Source organism: Alternaria hordeiaustralica (assembly GCF_023758085.1).
Source record: "Alternaria hordeiaustralica strain BMP 2776 chromosome Unknown scaffold_3, whole genome shotgun sequence".
Classification (NCBI taxonomy): Eukaryota; Fungi; Ascomycota; class Dothideomycetes; order Pleosporales; family Pleosporaceae; genus Alternaria; species Alternaria hordeiaustralica.
The window spans coordinates 687,114-703,559 of record NW_026056775.1 but is presented as its reverse complement, the minus strand read 5'-3'; the positions used below and the strand labels follow the sequence as shown (position 1 = coordinate 703,559).

General features: G+C 52.8%; 7 protein-coding genes across 7 annotated transcripts; 4 read left to right on the top strand and 3 right to left on the bottom strand.

Annotated features, from left to right (window-relative positions):
* Nucleotides 1-170: 170 nt before the first annotated feature.
* Nucleotides 171-2,746, top strand: J4E84_002400 (uncharacterized protein; the record flags this gene model as incomplete). Its single annotated transcript, XM_049385025.1, has 3 exons — nt 171-431; nt 646-2,159; nt 2,212-2,746. The coding sequence occupies 3 exons, from the start codon at nt 171-173 to the stop codon at nt 2,744-2,746; spliced, it is 2,310 nt and encodes a 769-aa protein (XP_049247048.1).
* A 978-nt stretch (nt 2,747-3,724) lies between these two features.
* J4E84_002399 (uncharacterized protein) lies at nt 3,725-5,179 on the bottom strand (the record flags this gene model as incomplete). Its single annotated transcript, XM_049385024.1, has 3 exons — nt 3,725-3,965; nt 4,013-4,571; nt 4,621-5,179. The coding sequence occupies 3 exons, from the start codon at nt 5,177-5,179 to the stop codon at nt 3,725-3,727; spliced, it is 1,359 nt and encodes a 452-aa protein (XP_049247047.1).
* An 807-nt stretch (nt 5,180-5,986) lies between these two features.
* Nucleotides 5,987-8,184, top strand: J4E84_002398 (uncharacterized protein; the record flags this gene model as incomplete). The annotated part of the gene is made up of 3 exons (XM_049385023.1): nt 5,987-6,148; nt 6,231-6,632; nt 6,682-8,184. The coding sequence occupies 3 exons, from the start codon at nt 5,987-5,989 to the stop codon at nt 8,182-8,184; spliced, it is 2,067 nt and encodes a 688-aa protein (XP_049247046.1).
* Nucleotides 8,185-8,423: 239 nt separating this feature from the next.
* HEM13 (Coproporphyrinogen-III oxidase) lies at nt 8,424-9,757 on the bottom strand (the record flags this gene model as incomplete). The annotated part of the gene is made up of 2 exons (XM_049385022.1): nt 8,424-9,443; nt 9,494-9,757. The coding sequence occupies 2 exons, from the start codon at nt 9,755-9,757 to the stop codon at nt 8,424-8,426; spliced, it is 1,284 nt and encodes a 427-aa protein (XP_049247045.1).
* A 1,045-nt stretch (nt 9,758-10,802) lies between these two features.
* Nucleotides 10,803-11,273, top strand: ATG8 (ubiquitin-like protein atg8; the record flags this gene model as incomplete). The annotated part of the gene is made up of 3 exons (XM_049385021.1): nt 10,803-10,892; nt 10,952-11,184; nt 11,237-11,273. 3 exons carry the CDS (start codon nt 10,803-10,805, stop codon nt 11,271-11,273), a joined length of 360 nt encoding a protein of 119 aa, XP_049247044.1.
* Nucleotides 11,274-12,930: 1,657 nt separating this feature from the next.
* J4E84_002395 (uncharacterized protein) lies at nt 12,931-13,368 on the bottom strand (the record flags this gene model as incomplete). The annotated part of the gene is made up of 1 exon (XM_049385020.1): nt 12,931-13,368. The coding sequence occupies one exon, from the start codon at nt 13,366-13,368 to the stop codon at nt 12,931-12,933; it is 438 nt and encodes a 145-aa protein (XP_049247043.1).
* A 1,551-nt stretch (nt 13,369-14,919) lies between these two features.
* On the top strand, nt 14,920-16,404 carry J4E84_002394 (uncharacterized protein; the record flags this gene model as incomplete). The annotated part of the gene is made up of 1 exon (XM_049385019.1): nt 14,920-16,404. The coding sequence occupies one exon, from the start codon at nt 14,920-14,922 to the stop codon at nt 16,402-16,404; it is 1,485 nt and encodes a 494-aa protein (XP_049247042.1).
* Between the last annotated feature and the right edge of the window lie 42 nt (nt 16,405-16,446).

Genomic DNA, 16,446 nt, shown 5'->3' with positions numbered 1-16,446 from the left:
CTTCCGTTGTGTTGGCATTGTACTCTTCTTGCGCAATCGCGCTGTCCGCTCCTTCCAACAACGGCTATGTCCATGGATCCTCCAACCTACACTTTGCGCCACGCCACGCCCATCCCCACGCAAGACCTCGCCAATCTGTAGATCAGGATGCGTCATGTGCTCCATACTGGATGGAAAATATCAAACACCAGGGCATTGCTAGCTACAATCCGAACCCTGGCAACTACACCGTCTTCCGGAATGTCAAGTCTTTTGGCGCAGTCGGCGATGGAGTCCATGATGATACTGCCGCTATCCAGAGAGCGATCTCATATGGTGGCAGATGTGCGCCTGGGACTTGCGGGAGTTCTACTAACCAGCCTGCTGTGGTGTACTTTCCAGGTGGAACATACAAGATCTCGAGTGCTATTATTGACTACTATTATACTCAGGTATGTACTCTGTCCAGTGCAAGAAAGATGGGATCACTATAGTCAGCCAAGAAAAAAAAGAAATTGTACTCTGGAAGTTACAATGACTTCTGACTGGTTTACGTATGGATGGAAGATACGTGCATACTTGAAGGGAACATGGAACATATTGGATGTTACTTGGAGACGGGGACTTATGTGATACGTATGGAATGTTGTAGCTAACTCGTTGCAGATCATCGGAAACCCAAACTGTCTTCCTACCATTCAGGCTGCCTCCAACTTCTCCGGCTCAAGTTTCGGCCTGATCGACGGCTCTCTATACGGCGATAATGGACTTGGTTTCAATCCTACGGTCACCTTTTTCCGCCAGATTCGGAACCTCATCATTGACACAACAAAAATGTCGGCTAAGGATTCACCTACTGGAATCCATTGGCCAACTGCACAGGCGACGAGTATCCAGAACGTGATTTTCAACATGAACGCCGAAAACGGAACGCAACACCAAGGTCTTTTCGTTGAGGCAGGATCCGGTGGTTTCATGACTGACCTCGTTTTCAACGGTGGAAACAAGGGATTCATCGTCGGAAACCAGCAATTCACCACTCGAAACATTACCTTCAATCATGTCACCACCGCTATTGAGCAGCTCTGGGATTGGGGCTGGACGTACAAGTCTGTCTCGATCAACAACTGCCAGGTTGGACTCAATATGACCAACGGTGGTCCTTCTGCAGTCAATGTGGGGTCAATCACCTTCTTTGACAGCGAGATCACAAACACCCCGATTGGTATCGTTACCTCCAGGACCAAGAACTCTGAGCCTGCTGCTGCCGGATCCCTTTACCTGGAGAATATCAAACTCGACAATGTCCGTACTGCTGTAGCGGGACCCAACGGCACGTACCTAGCAGGATCTTCTGGTGCTTCGACTATCGAAGCTTGGGCTGACGGTCACCGATATCTGCCTCAAGGTCCCGTAGAGGTGCGCGGCGCTATTGACCCAACCAAGCGCCCAACAGAACTGTTGGGTGCGGATGGCAAATACTACGAGCGCTCGAAGCCTCAGTATGGCGATGTCCCACTGTCGCAGTTCCTCAGCGCTCGTGATCTTGGTGCCACTGGAGACGGTCGAACCGACGACACCGATGCTCTCAACGCCGCGATCCTCCAAGCTAACGCCGAGGGGAAGATCCTCTTCATCGACGCCGGTTTCTATGTGGTCACCTCTACAATCTACATCCCTCCCGGTGCCACTATCATTGGAGAGGCTCTTGCCTCTGTAATTCTTTCCTCTGGCCCCTACTTCAACGACATGGCCAATCCCAAGCCAGTTGTGCAGATCGCCCGACCAGGCGAACAGGGCCGAGTGGAGTTGTCCGATCTCTTCGTGAGCACAAAGGGCGCGCAGGCTGGTGCCATTCTGATTGAGTACAATCTTGGTACCTATACCGACGAGCCTGCTGGTCTTTGGGATGTGCATGCACGTATTGGAGGATTCGTGGGATCAGACCAGCAAGTCAAGCAGTGTGGAACAACGCCTAACATTACGACCACTGCGGCGAATTTGAAGGAGGAATGTATCGTATCCTACATGACTATGCACCTCACCAAGTTCAGTGCAGGACTGTACATGGAGAACAACTGGCTGTGGACGTCTGATCATGACCTCGACGGTGACGGCCAGCTCACTCTCTATGCTGGCCGTGGTCTGCTTGTTGAGAGTATCAACGGGAGGATATGGCTGTGAGTTTTCCAACCTTTGAAGTTTCGCCAACAATCACTAATGCTATCACAGGACCGGCACCGCAGTCGAGCACCACGTTCTCTACGAATACCAGTTCGTCGATACCAAGAACATCTTCATGGGCCAGATCCAAACGGAGACAGCCTACTACCAGCCCAACCCCGATGCCACCCTCCCTTTCCCAAACAACCCAGCGCTGTCTGACCCAGTCTTCACACACAAGCCTCTGAATGCAACGAACTCTACGTCCACCAGCACTGCATCCGGCTGGGGCCTGCGCATCCTCCGCAGCAACAACATTCTCGGCTACGGAATAGGCCTGTACTCTTTCTTCAACAACTACTCGACAAACTGCTCGCGGGTTACGGAAGACGAAAAGTGCCAGTCGACCATTCTGTCGATTGAAGGGGGCCGCAACACGTACGACATCAATCTCTACAACGTGAACACCGTGGGTAGCACAGAAATTATCACGCGCGATGGAGTAGAGTTGGCGGACAACCAAGACAACAACAGTACCTTTGCAGACACCGTCAACGTGTTGAGAATTGGTAGTCTCGGTCTTGATCTAGATATTTCGTTGTAGATTAGATTGTATCAAGTGTCCTCTGGTTCGGTCGATTTTTTTGGTTTTTCAACAGCAACCACGGTACCATCTCAACCACAAGTTCGGTACATCATGTGCTCTATGCCGCTGCCTTGTGGATGGTCGGAGTATAAATTTCGCCTTTTGGATTGTACTTAGTGGGGCTTTTCCTGTATACAAATTTTTCCACCCCTTAACTCCACCACCACATGACCAATCTTTCCCAAACTTCATATTCACACCAATTCCTGGTCTTCTCATCCAATCAACGTCCGATATGGTCTAGTGGCTAGGATTTGCCGCTCTCATCTGCAGAGTCAGTTCACTGTTCAGTGCCGGCAAGGCCCGGGTTCGGTAAGCTTCCTCGATTACCCCTCAGTTCGATCTCCTCTAACAACGATTCAGATTCCCGGTGTCGGAATATCATCTTCTTTTTGCTCTCTGCATACTATAGAATATGTAGCAAGAGAAATAGAAGCACTTTTTTACTTTTTGCTAAAGGGTCGAAATCTTTTTTTTAGTGGGGTTCGGGGTCGAGGAGATTCCAGCTCAGGGCTGTTATATGAGACCGCATCAGGTCAGAGAGCGTCTTCCTTAGCATAGACAGTGTCTCTTGTTACATTTTTAGCCTCTAAGGGAATGTCGTAGTCAATTTATATCATACTTACTTCAAATCATCGGCACGACCTTGGTCAGTATACATGATGAGCATGAGTACTAGTTGACACAGGAAATGACAGCATTCAGGTTGAGCTCAGAAGAACAAGACTGTATTTGATAGTGTACAAGAAGCTGGCTAACCCACACACCAACTCTGAAACTGCAAGTAACGCCCGCTATGCAATTTTACCATGCGTAGACCCCAGGTGTATATCAGAGTACCAATGTGACGTCCAGAGCAGCGGATCAATGACCTTGTCTAAAGCCGAACAGAAAAGAAAACGCAAACCGCATGTGAATGGCGTCATGAGACCCAGCTCAGCGCCTGCCTCCGCTGCGACCACCCCTGATTTGCTTCATGATATCCACGTTGCTCGAACGGCTGCGTGCATTCTCGTTGAACACAACGTTGCTCTTCGGCGCAATGGTATACGTAGTGGGACCAGACTCCATGCGAGCACGCTGGAATGCCTTGGGAGCTTCGAGCTGCTTCTTTCGGTTGGCTGCGTAGGCGGCAGCTTGGCTGCTGGCAGCGGACCTGTCGGTAGTCTTGATTTGGCTAGGGTTGTTAGCATATATAGCGAAATATGAAGGCGCAGCACATACCTCGGGTCGTAGTCGGCCTGAGCAAACTCCTTCTTGCGGTAGTCGTCTGTCCGCCTAAGGATGGGACGCGTCCAGTCTGTGAAGAGGCGCTCGGCTTGTCGCTTGATGGTCAACTCGGGCTTCTTGCTCTTGATGTAGAACATGATGACCTTGCCGATGCCAGATGCAACAAGCGTGTCCTTGTTGACAGGCAACTTGGCTAATGAGGCCATGAGATCCTTCTGAATGTCGTACGCGGGAAGACTACCATCGCTGAGGGGCTCCAAGAAGAAGCGCACCGATTCGAGCAGGTTCACTTCGGGGTCCACAATAGTATCTCTGAGTGTGTTCTTGTTCAGGAGGGCGGTGACTTCTGGCAGAAGTTTGAGCTTGTGTCTTGCGGGCTCGTTGCGCTTTCGACCTTCGTTGTCGGCTTCGGCGGCAGCTGCCATACGGCGGCGCATCTCCTCAATCTCTTGGTCGGCCATTTGTTCAAGGTCAATGCCATCCTTCTTGCGGCGGCGGTTCGAGCTGGTGCTAACGATGCTGTCGATTTGGGCATTAAGCTGCTTCTTTCGTCCTAAAGTCACAGTTAGTAGATATGAGGGTCTAGGTATGGTCGTACGTACGTTCTTCCGGAGTCAGATGCTCGTCTGGATCGCCCTCTGGGCTTGCGGCTCGGACCCTGCCTGCCTTCTTGGACCGCTTGCTTCGCCTGTCACCCTCTGCAATATCACCGTCATCGTCGCCATCCTTGTTCTTCTTGCGGCGAGGCTTTTCAGCCCTCTTTTTCTTCTTCTTTGGCTCTTCACCCTCAGCAGCAGTGCGCTTTCGCTTGTGTACACCAATCTGCTTGACGTTGTCTTCGTCGATCGCTTGCGCCGGGCGCTCGTCAATAGCAACATTGTTGATATCGAAATCGCCAAACTGCTCGTCCATTTGGTCATCGTCTAGCGCCTCAGAAAGCACCGACTCGTTGTCTGACAAGCCAGCCTCGACGTCGTCCTGGTCAGGCATCTCGCCGGGTCGGTCCTCTGTCACCTCCATATCTTGGTCTGGATCACCGATAGGGGGGTTCGGGGTGGCATTCTCCTCGTCGATTTCGGGGCGCAGCGGATCAGCTGGGTCGTTGCCAGCCGCTGGTAACGGCGACCTCGAATGCGATCGGTTGAACTCAACGTCCTCCATGCTGGCTATTTGGGCCTGGTTCGTCGAAGTCGGGGTATCCGTGAGAAAGCGCGGAGGATGCGAGATCGATTAACGGTGACTTGTCGCGGTAAAGGTGGACCAGGCGCGAACGTCGATCGAGAGATGTCAAGGAAAGTTCAAGGGAGCGCGACAGCCATGACGCGCGGTGATACTATTTGCCGGACCCGGGCTTGGCAAATGGGGGCGCGGCTGGTTCGCGATTGTCAAAGACCGCAGCCGCTCCTCCACCTTTGTTCCTACAAATCACTCGCCTGACCACCAACCTCAGGCCCCCACCATCACGACAACCCCGACAACGTCTCACAGAGTCTACTCGACGCTGTTTATCAGCTTCGCAACTGACGAAGCTCATCCTAGACGACACCCTACTAGGCGCCGCCGTCGTCGCAGCACCTGAGTCACTTTGGGTCTCTATTGCGACACTTCCGCAGTTGCGCATCACCGCCTCATTGTTGGCTTGAAGGGGGAAGGGCATACATACAGAAGGAGGATTGCAGTAGCTGGAGGAGAGCGAGTTTGTTACTGCCTAGCTGTACCGGCGCAGTCTTCACACTGCGTCATTTGGCGCGGCCATAGCTAGTATCCAACACAAGCACTGTCATTACGTGTGTTCGTCGAGAGCGAGGAAGCATATCGTCTATCTTGTTCATCTGGCATCGACATCGTCAGCGTTGCGACTCCCCGACCGCAGAGTCAGCCGCTCACCCTGCCCTTTGCGCGCAAGTTTCACGTCTTCTAACACAGCACACATCCCCTCTTGTCTAACCCCAGATATTCTTGCCCATCATGTCTGTGTCAGCTGCTGAAGTGGCTGCCGACTTTCGGGATGCCCTGCAAGATTTGAGGATGAACAGCAGACCTGAGATTAGCAATCTAACCCTCATCGCCAAAGAAAACACAGAGTATGCGGAAGCCATATCCAATGAGCTTCAGAAGCATATCCAATCGGTACGTCCTGGAACCGTGTAGACTAACAACTCTATCATTCAGTTCAAACTTACTTTATCCACCGGTGACTGACATGGCATAGACTCGCCCCGAATGGAAGCTTCCAGCCCTCTACGTCCTTGATTCGATTGTTAAGAATGTTGGCACGCCATACACCGTCTACATTGGTCGCAACCTTTACAGAACCTTCATGGACGCCTATCTCGTGATGGATCAAAACACACGCAAGAACATGGAAGGCTTGCTGAGGACGTGGAAGATGCCCGTGCCCGAGTCGATGGACCCTCGCCCTGTGTTTCAAGCCGACGTGACACAGGACATCGAGAATGCACTGGCTAAATTCCGCGCAGCTCAGCAACAGATTCGGCCGCAACACGCGCTTCCCCCTCGTCCTCCGTCACTCAATGTCGCCTGGAGGGGTACATCCACGCCACCGCAAACTGGACCACGTTATGCCGCTCCCAATGATCCGCGTGCTCGACCGGTAGGTTTTCAATACGATCTTCAGACAATCTTGCTAACAAACCTTCCAGTCACAACCCCCGACACCTCAATATCCACCATCACACGCATCCACACCACCTGTATACCAGCAACCTCAGCCCATGTCGTCTGTTGATCTTGCCGACTTGAAGGTGGAATTGACACAGCTTATCAGCACAACACAGAACATGTTCGCGCATAACCCAGCTGACGCTGCTCTACGTACAAAGTTGTCGGCACTCTTGTCCCTCAAGCAGATCCTGGACACACAGACGTTGCCTCCTCAACAACTAGAGGCCGTACGTCAACAGGTCCGAGCATTAGCACCTCCACCAGCACCAACACCGACCTTTGCTCCTTCTACGCCAGTGTACCCACCACAACAGGCAATGACCCAAGGCTATCCACCTAACTTCTCTCCGATGGGTGCACCTCCGAGCAGCGCTCCGCCGAATGTCGCGCAACTTCTGGCAGGCTTCCGACCACCACCACAATCGACTCCGCAACCCGCACCAACCCCGAATCCACCGGCCTTGAACTTGGCAGAGCTACTCAAACGTGTGTCTTCCCCAGCACAGCCGAACTCAGTACCTGCCCCAGCCCCGTTTCAGATGCCATTCCAAGGCTTCCCGCCCCCAGTCTCGACTCCGGTACCGGCACCTCAGGCTCCTCCGCCGACCCAGTCCGCGACACCCACTGCCAATCTCGCTGCTCTGCTTGCGCAGTTCAGCAAACCCGGTGCCGTGCCGCCCTCAATGCCACCCACGCCTGTGCAGAGCACTCCCGTTCCTCAGTTACCACAACAACCTGTTGCTGCGGCTCCAGCCCTTGGATCCGCCGAGTGGCTTTTGAAAGCTCTGGGTGGTGTACCTGGTGGTATATCTGCAAAACCAGCGCCAATTCAATCCCAGCCGGCCACACAACAGCCACTTGCGCCGGGTAGTTTGATGGAACAGATCGAACTCACCACGGCATCAATGAAGAAACCTCGTCTTCACCTCATCTCCCGCCTTTACGAAGCCAAGCCCAACATCTGCGCCACATGTGGCCGTCGCTTTGAGAGCACACCCGAAGGCAAAGAGAAGAAAGCACGCCATATGGACTGGCATTTCAAAGTCAAGGATCCAGATGCCGCCAAGCGAGGTGTACACCGCAGCTGGTACATTCCCGAAAAGGAGTGGATCGAGTACCGCGAAGTCGACGAGACAGCCCCCAACCAGTCCAACGACGGTTCCTCTGGTACAGGTGGTGCTAAACCGAAGAAACAGGCCAAAGATCGCTACGTGAGCGTACCACAAGACGTCACACTACAGCAGGCACCGTGCCCCATCTGCCAGGACAAATTCGAGACGCAGTGGAATGTGGAGGCCAACGACTTTGTGTGGATGGATGCCGTAAGCGTGGGTGGTAAGATATACCATGCTACTTGTTTTGAGGAGGTTTATGGTAAGGGTGTTGGTATTGAGGCGCCAGGCACGCCTGACTCAGTACTTGGAAAGAGGAAGGCAGATCTTGGTGTTAATGGGGAGGGAAAGAAGGTTAGGGCTTATTAGGCATCAGTGTCTACTTTGAGCCGTTGATTCTTGGCCAATTTTCAGAGAAGGCAACGATGGTGGGCTTTTGCAGCATAGCGTGGCGTTTTGACTCAGCCATATAATATTTGGGCTTCTACGTAATCTCCATGGATGGTAATCAATGGTAGCAATCACATATTTCAATACATGGATGTCTCCTACTTCGACTCGTATATTCCGTCATGATACATCTATGTACAAGTTCGCGTCCCAACTTTCTACACCCACTCCTTCGGACTCTTGAGGACTTCGATTAACCGTTCCTCCCTGCTACCCTTTGCAGGTTCATGCATATACTGCCACCTTGCCGTAAGAGGCAAACTCATGAGAATACTTTCGACCCGAGCACCAGGTGTATTCAGACCAAAAGCCGTTCCACGGTCGTGCACAAGGTTGAACTCGACATAGCGTCCTCTACGGATCTGCTGCCACTGCTTCATCTCGTCCGTGTAGGGCATATCCTTCCGCCTGTTGATGATGGGCAGGTAGGAAGGCAGGAAAGCAGACAAGCAGTCTTGTATGAAGGAGAATAGTTGTTCCTGATCCTTCTCCGTCTCGTCGAGGTCGTCAAAGAAGATGCCGCCTACACCTCGTGTCTCGCCCCGGTGCTTGTTGCTAAAGTACTCGTCGCACCACTTCTTGAATCGCGGGTAGTATGCTTTGTCGTGCTTATCGCAGGCTTGCTTGATAGCGCCGTGGAAGTGTATCGCATCTTCATCGTAAAGGTAAGAGGGTGTGAGATCGCAGCCACCGCCGTACCACCATGCGTTTGTGTTTCCCAGCTCGTCGGCGGTCTCGAAGTAACGATAGTTGAGGTGCACGGTCGGTGCGTTGGGGTTGTGGGGGTGAAGGACCATGGATAGGCCTGCGGCGAAGAACTCGAGCGAATCGACGTTGGGGTCGAGAGCTTTGTGGTTGGCGCGCATCTTTTGTATGGCGGCTTTAGGCAAGCGCCCGTATACGACTGAGGTGTTCACGCCTCCCTTCTCGAACACGTTGCCGTCTTGCAGGATACAAGTGATGCCACCACCGCCTTCTGGTCGCTGCCATGTGTCGATCTTGAACTTAGTGCCGTCGACCTTTTCCAGCTCAGCCACGATTTCCTTCTGGTTTTGCTTTATGAACTGCTCCATTCGGAGGCGCATGGGTGATTGCTCCGAGACGCCATTCTCACGCTTGAGCAGGGCATCCTTCTCGGCGATGGTGGGTGCTTCGGTCTTGATCGTATCGTCCGTCCACTGTGACATGGTCAATAAGGTTCAAAGCAATGTTCAGGGTCTCTGTGTACCATGGAGTAGACCAAGGCCCCAATGAAGGGTACAAATAGCAACCGTATCCTGTTCGGCCATTTGCTCGGTGGAGGATTACGCCATTCTTCCAAAGGATCCGGCTTCTCCGGTTTCTTGCCTGAGGGTAGGTCTAGGCGGCGTCTTGGTGAAGCGTGTAATTGTCTATTGCAGATGTGATACGGCCGTAGTGTTGGTTGCGGCGCATGGCTGTGGGGGAGCTCGAGAGCTCTTGAGATGCGGAGGGAAGATCGGAATGGACGCATGGCGGGCGTGTGGAATCTTGAGAAGACGTTCACCGCGGGGAAATCATTGGAGGTGTGTGATAGTCGCGAATTGATTTATGTCAAGTCTGTGGGAGAAAGTCTGTGGTTTGGAAAGTTGTCGTCCATCACACCACGGTGGGCGCATCATCAGTGGAGCTCCTCGGTACTCCTACTAGCGGTATCGGTACCTGCATCATGCAAATACGGCAAACTTGCCATTAAAGACAACGAAGGTGAGGACGCGCGAAAGCGCTTACTTTGAGCTGTACTGGTTTCGGCTTTTGACGGGCTGAGTGCTCAAAGACACATATGGACCTATCTGTAGACGCGCAGCATGCGGGTAGCGAGGGTTCGTTGGCGGTACTCGCTAGGTAGGGTGCGCACTGCTACCCAGTATCCTGACGGGCATCTCACGGTGCACAAGAGGTACTCGTTCGCGCTGTCATAGAGGGCGTCTGAAGAGATAGCTACGTTGCTATGAGCGGTAAGGTGGTCGGACGCGCTACATGCCTGCCAACGCGCGTGTCCAACGCGTCGACTTCGAACGATGGAATGATGCAGCCTACGTCAAGTTCAAGATAGCGTCACGGCGCGTGCCTACAGTGGCGGTGCTCAAGTCGATGGATGACTCAACCTTGAATGCGTCCGGGAGACCCAGGTCATGGGAGCTTCGCAAGTGACTTGGTGGGCGAAGCGGTCAGCACAGCCATGGACGAGGACCAGGTCGCTCTTCACGGGTGAAAAGGGCTGCATTCGCATGACGAAAGAGGGCTGATTGCACTGTCTCTGATTCCCAGAGAGCACTTGGCTGGCGCGTGAAGCGTTGGTCGTCTGTTGCATAGGGCATGTGCATGGATGGTGACTGACTTGGGCGTTGGTTAGGTAAGGCTGGAAGTGATTCGCCCCGCTCTGCTGCCTGCCCTTAAACTCCCACACCGCCCGCACCCTCAGCGTCCTACATCTCCACCCGCACCACCGACAAAACTCCCGCCTGCTCACTCTACACACTCACATACACTACCCATCACTCTTACACATATCCAAGATGCGTTCCAAGTTCAAGGACGAGCACCCGTTCGAGAAGCGCAAGGCCGAGGCGGAGCGCATTCGCCAGAAGTACAACGACCGCATTCCCGTACGTTTGCCTCCTGCCTGTTCATCTCCCTCACTGCGACCGTAGCTAACAAGGCGCAGGTCATCTGCGAGAAGGTCGAGAAGTCGGACATCGCGACCATCGACAAGAAGAAGTACCTGGTACCCGCCGACCTGACCGTCGGACAGTTCGTCTACGTGATCCGTAAGCGCATCAAGCTGTCACCTGAGAAGGCCATCTTCATCTTCGTTGATGAGGTTCTGCCGCCTACCGCCGCGCTCATGAGCTCGATATATGAGGAGCACAAGGATGAGGATGGCTTCCTGTACATTACGTACGTAATCCCTTCGCCGCGCACCGCGATGCAGCTGCTAACAACCTTATAGGTACTCCGGCGAGAACACATTCGGCGAGGCCATCTAGGGAGCTCGCTCCATCCCGCATCCCCTTATCTATCGGTTATCAAGGCCGCGGCGAACTCACAGGCGTTATCGGATCACGGGTTTCTTCATTATTTCATGGCAACACTACACGGGCTGGGTGATGGATCGGTATTCTTGATCAGCGCTTTGGTGCGACGGCAGACTCCTCGGCACTCAGCACTAGGCAAACATCATCTGAGAATGAGGCGGATCAAGCACAAGACAGCGAGAATGCACTCCGCTGGAGATGGAGCTCCACGGACATGACGAGTGGCGGTCGGACAGATTGGCTTTCTCTTTTGCGCTGTACCTGTAGCTTGATCATCACATTTCAGCCCAAATGCACCAGACTTAATCCAAGACGACTGTCTTCACATGACCCCATCTGTGACGTCTCGCATGTATCCCGTGAAGCGCTATCTGTACCTGACAAGGCAGCGTGACTTGCGGCTCCTCCGGGCTGAAACCCATGACGCCATCACCCGCCTCACCAGACGCCTAACCGCCTCCATACAACCAGCTGCATGCAGACTGGATGCACAACATGGATAATCAGAGCGACTTGAACTGTTCTAGCACCTTCTGAAACAATGACATGCTTTCCAAGCGGCTTTTGACGCGTGCTTGCCCAAGTAGTCCGCATGGCGCGACCGCGGGCGTGGGGAAGCTCCAGCTGGCGGCAGGCACGGACCACAGCAAATGCAGGTGCAGTGGATCTTTGATGGACGCGATCTGGGAGAAGTTGATCGAGACACCGCCGTGCATTTCTGTCCTTGCCAACTTGTACCTGCAGAACCATCGTAGTTGCCTAAACAACCCACTACCTGTTCGCAATCGGATCACTTCCGGAATACTATTCTGAGACCCCGCAGTTATGGCGGCCCAGTACATCATATCAAAGTGCGCCTTCCCCTCTCGTCGACCTTGGACTTGGAGACTAACAAGTCGCGCAGAAGTCTCGACCCTCTTTTCGCCATATCCATCGGTCTCGCTGCTGCCTTCACACGGATAAATCGCGAGGAGAAAGAGAAGGGCCGGACCTCACAGGAGAGCATAGATGTGCTGAAGAGGAGATGGAATCTGGCGTGGCAGGGCACTGAAGCGGAGAAGAAGGCTTGAGCTCGAAGATACAAGAAGGAATAGAAAGAGGTGGGACGAGAAGGTCATAGGGAGATGCAAACGCAAGACATACAAAGTTGCATGCGGTGCACTTCCACCAAGGACGAATACTACGATACCCCACTACGCAATGGACAAGAGGAGGAAAGTTGGTTCAATAAGAGCTGTCTCACTACACAGAGGATAGGCACCTCTTCGCTACGCCATCCATAAGAGATGCTCGATAGTCATCATCTTCTGTCTGGTCGTACCCAGCTTGTCAACAGGCGTAAAGATCAAGTGACAGCTCATCCCAGAGGCTGCGGGGAATAGCACGTACGGCGCAACACTAATGAAACTCGCTCTGACGATGCGAAAGCTGTAAGAAATGTCACAGGCTTCATGGAAATATGCTTAAAGCCCTCTCGAATATGCTTTTTCTGATGTACAATTGCCAAAAGTCGAGTAAATCTTTTCACTTCCAGCTAGGCCTGTTCCAGATACCCACATCTGTTTAGATCTTCCTCCCGACACGAATATCACCACCACAGCCAAATCCCCTAGAAGATAAGCTTCCATGCCGCCTCGGCCGTGAGTCCCAGAAGCGCAACCGAACTCGCAGCAAAGACTGGAAAGCGCAGGGAGACGTTGTTCGTCGAAACATGAATAATGCTGTGTACGAATCTCAAGCCGACATAAGCCCACGCCAAACCAACGGTCCTCTTGTCCTTTACATCCAAAAGGCTCAGTCCCAGCAACACGGCGTAGAACTGAGTGGGTTGTTCGAGTAAGTTGTTGAAGTTATCTGCAGGCCACTTGACGAAGGCCGGTAGCTTTTCGTCTTTTTGCTTCTTGACGGTTGCCGGGTCGAAGCTGATGTCGTATTGGGAGAGGGCTGGGATTCTTCGTTTGTAGAGAAGAGCTTCCATGGCAAAGGTCCAGATGTTTAGGCCGACGAGCGGACCCAGGAGGGGTTTGTTGGCGAGAAGGGCGGACATGGTGGTTGCCGTAGGTATGGCGGTAGTTTGAGCTTTGAAGTCGGGTGCAATTGCTGGGGTTTGAATGGAGAATGTAGCGGAATGACGACAGAATTGGGTGAATTAGCTAAGCTTTGAGAAGATGCTTGTACCTAGATGCTACGTATTTAAGCATCTATCTCCCCTCGGTATAGCTGCTGTGAAGGTGATCGGTCGAACTTCGGCCTGATTACAAAATCGATGGCTGACAAACTTCACCAGTGATATACGAAACGACTCCACCGAAAGTTGTATCTAATGTCCACTTTCTTGTTACTTTAGGCTATTCAAATCTGGTATGATTGGAGATTGATGGTCATGAACCGTAGACGGCTCGCTTGCCTATCTAGCGGTTTGACCTGATCCTGTTCAGGTACCGCGTCTGTGCAAACCTCTGATCTCTCTCCACCACAAGTCCGCCCTCATCTTGCACTGCCAATCGTTCCCGAAGAACTGACCAATGTTTAGGTTACATGCTTTCTCCGTCGCAACAAAGACATCTTTATCAGTGCCTGGACCACGTTCATGGACGCTGCACTCCACGAAGCTGATTCTGATGAGAAGTGCCGCCTGTACTTTGACTTTCTAAAGATGGCTTATCTGGGCGGTATCGCGTGGGACCTGATACGAGTGAGAAAGACTCCGCCATGAGAGTGGCGGGCAGGCCAAAAAGTATCTTCGATAATCAGTTGTACGACAAGAACCAGTTCGGACAGTCTGTTCGCTAAGGCACCGGGAGTGGGTGACTCTATTGGCGACACACTTGGGCGGGTACAGCTCTTCTCTCGGGTTTTGTCTACGCGGCCACTGGAAGAGCTGTACAGGCATCATTACCCTTTGCTTGACCGCATCAAGTCTAAGCGGACTCAAAGACGGTTCCTGGACGCTTACTTCATTAATCCTCCGAAGCTACGAAAGAACGCAACAGCGACGAATGGGACTCGTTGCCGCAAAGACATCCCCCTCAGCCCAACGCTGGTTGGTCGGGGTCCAGGGTAAGTGAAAGCATGTTAACGTGTGCCAGACAGTCGGTGTACTGACATGAAATCCACGCATTCTAGCTCACTTTTGGAAAGCTCCTAGGTTCGTACTGTGGTATCCCGATTCCCCGAGTGGGGGTTCGGGATCGTCCTGATTGGCCCGATGGTCCTGCCTAGCGGGTTTTGACGAATAGGAAGTCATGGCGGAAGTGGCGATATCTCCAACCTCCAGGAGAGTATCACCGCGCCGCGGTAAGGGATTCCTGCCACATGGGAATGGCTGGTTGTACATGACGCTACGAGTCATGGTAAATTCTAGGATCGTGAGCACCTGACCTTACGACGTTACACCGCGGCACCGGGAACATGACGATCATCATTCCTAAGGCTTCACCGACACTCAGATACGAAAACGTCAAAGAAGTCTTACATCCGCCGGTTAAGATATCCTTCTAGGTGCCGAACTCTGTCCGTGTGGAACTATATATGCTTGTAACAGTACGACTGGCAGTCAACTCCAACTGAGACGAACATCGCGACTGCGTACCTCAAGATGGATACCTTGGCCAACAACACGCATCCGAAATGGTGGAAAGATCCGGGCATGAAGAAACTCAACTTCTTGCTCCTTTCAAGCTACATAGGCGCCATAACGAATGGCTACATCAGCTCCCTCATCTCCAACCTCATTGCCAACCCCAGATACTTCCAAGACATACAAGGGCTTTCCCATCCGAAGCTGCTCGGACTAGTCACCGCTGCCCAGTCCATGGGATGCATCGCCGCTTTCTTTCCAGCACCATGGCTGTCAGATAAGTACGGTCGCCGCGTAGGAATCATCTTTGGAAACATCGGGATGATAGCCGGCTTTACAGGGCAGATCTTCTGTACGAGATTCGATCAATTTCTCGGCATGCGTATACTCGTCGGCTTTTCGAGTATTTCAAACACGATTTCCTCCTCCGCTTTACTCGTCGAGCTTGCACATCCACGCCAGAGGGCCGTTGCAGGTGCGCTCTTCAACACATGCTACTTCATCGGCTCCATCACCGCGGCTTGGGCCTCTTACGGGGCTTTGAGAATACCGGGTTCGTGGTCATGGAAACTACCGGTAGCCATTCAGCTGTTTTGGTCGCTGGCGCAGCTGAGCTTGATCATGTTCTGCCCCGAGTCGCCTAGGTGGCTTGTACGACACGGACAACAAGAGAAGGCCAAGTCTATCATGATACGATACCATGCCAATGGACTCGCTGGTGATGAGCTAGTATGTTCCGAGTTCGCGCGCATGTGCGCATCGACGGCGGCTGAGGCTCAGAATAACACTACTGGCTGGCTGGCCTTGCTTGCGACACCAGGCAACCGCAAACGCCTCGTCCTATCTGTGGTCATCGCCGTAGCTACGCAATGGGTCGGAAACGGAATCATCAGCTTCTACTTGGCGCCGGTCCTGCGAACGGTCGGAATCACAAACTCCCTTCACCAACAAGGCATCAACGGCGGGCTTCAAGTCTACGTCTGGCTCTTAGCCTGTGCAGCCGCACTGTTGTGCGAAAAGGCCGGTCGACGCCGCCTCTTCTTGACGTCCACGAGCCTAATGTTGGTCTTCATGGTCCTGATAACCATCTGCTCGGCCCTCTACTCGACCACCGGCTCCGCATCTGCAGGCTACGCCGTCATTGTATTCCTCTTTCTCTTCTTCGGTGGCTACGTCATTGGCCTGACACCCATACCCATCCTCTACGTCAACGAGATCTGGCCGAGTCATCTCCGCACGAAAGGCACAAGCGTATTTTGGGTATCGCAAGCCGTGTCTATCACCTTCAACCAATTCGTGAACCCCGTGGCGATTGACAAGATTGCTTGGAAATACTACTTGGTCTATATTGGTGTATTGGTCGCGGTTATCAACTTCATTTTCTTCTATGTGCCGGAGACTAAGGGCCTGTCGCTGGAGCAGATTAGTAGCATTTTCGATCCGGTGCAGGACGTGACTGTCGAGCTGTCGGTTTCTGATGTTAGGAGGGAAAATGAGGCGTAGAGGATACATGGTGCAAATCTGGGTCTTTACGGTTAATTTCAG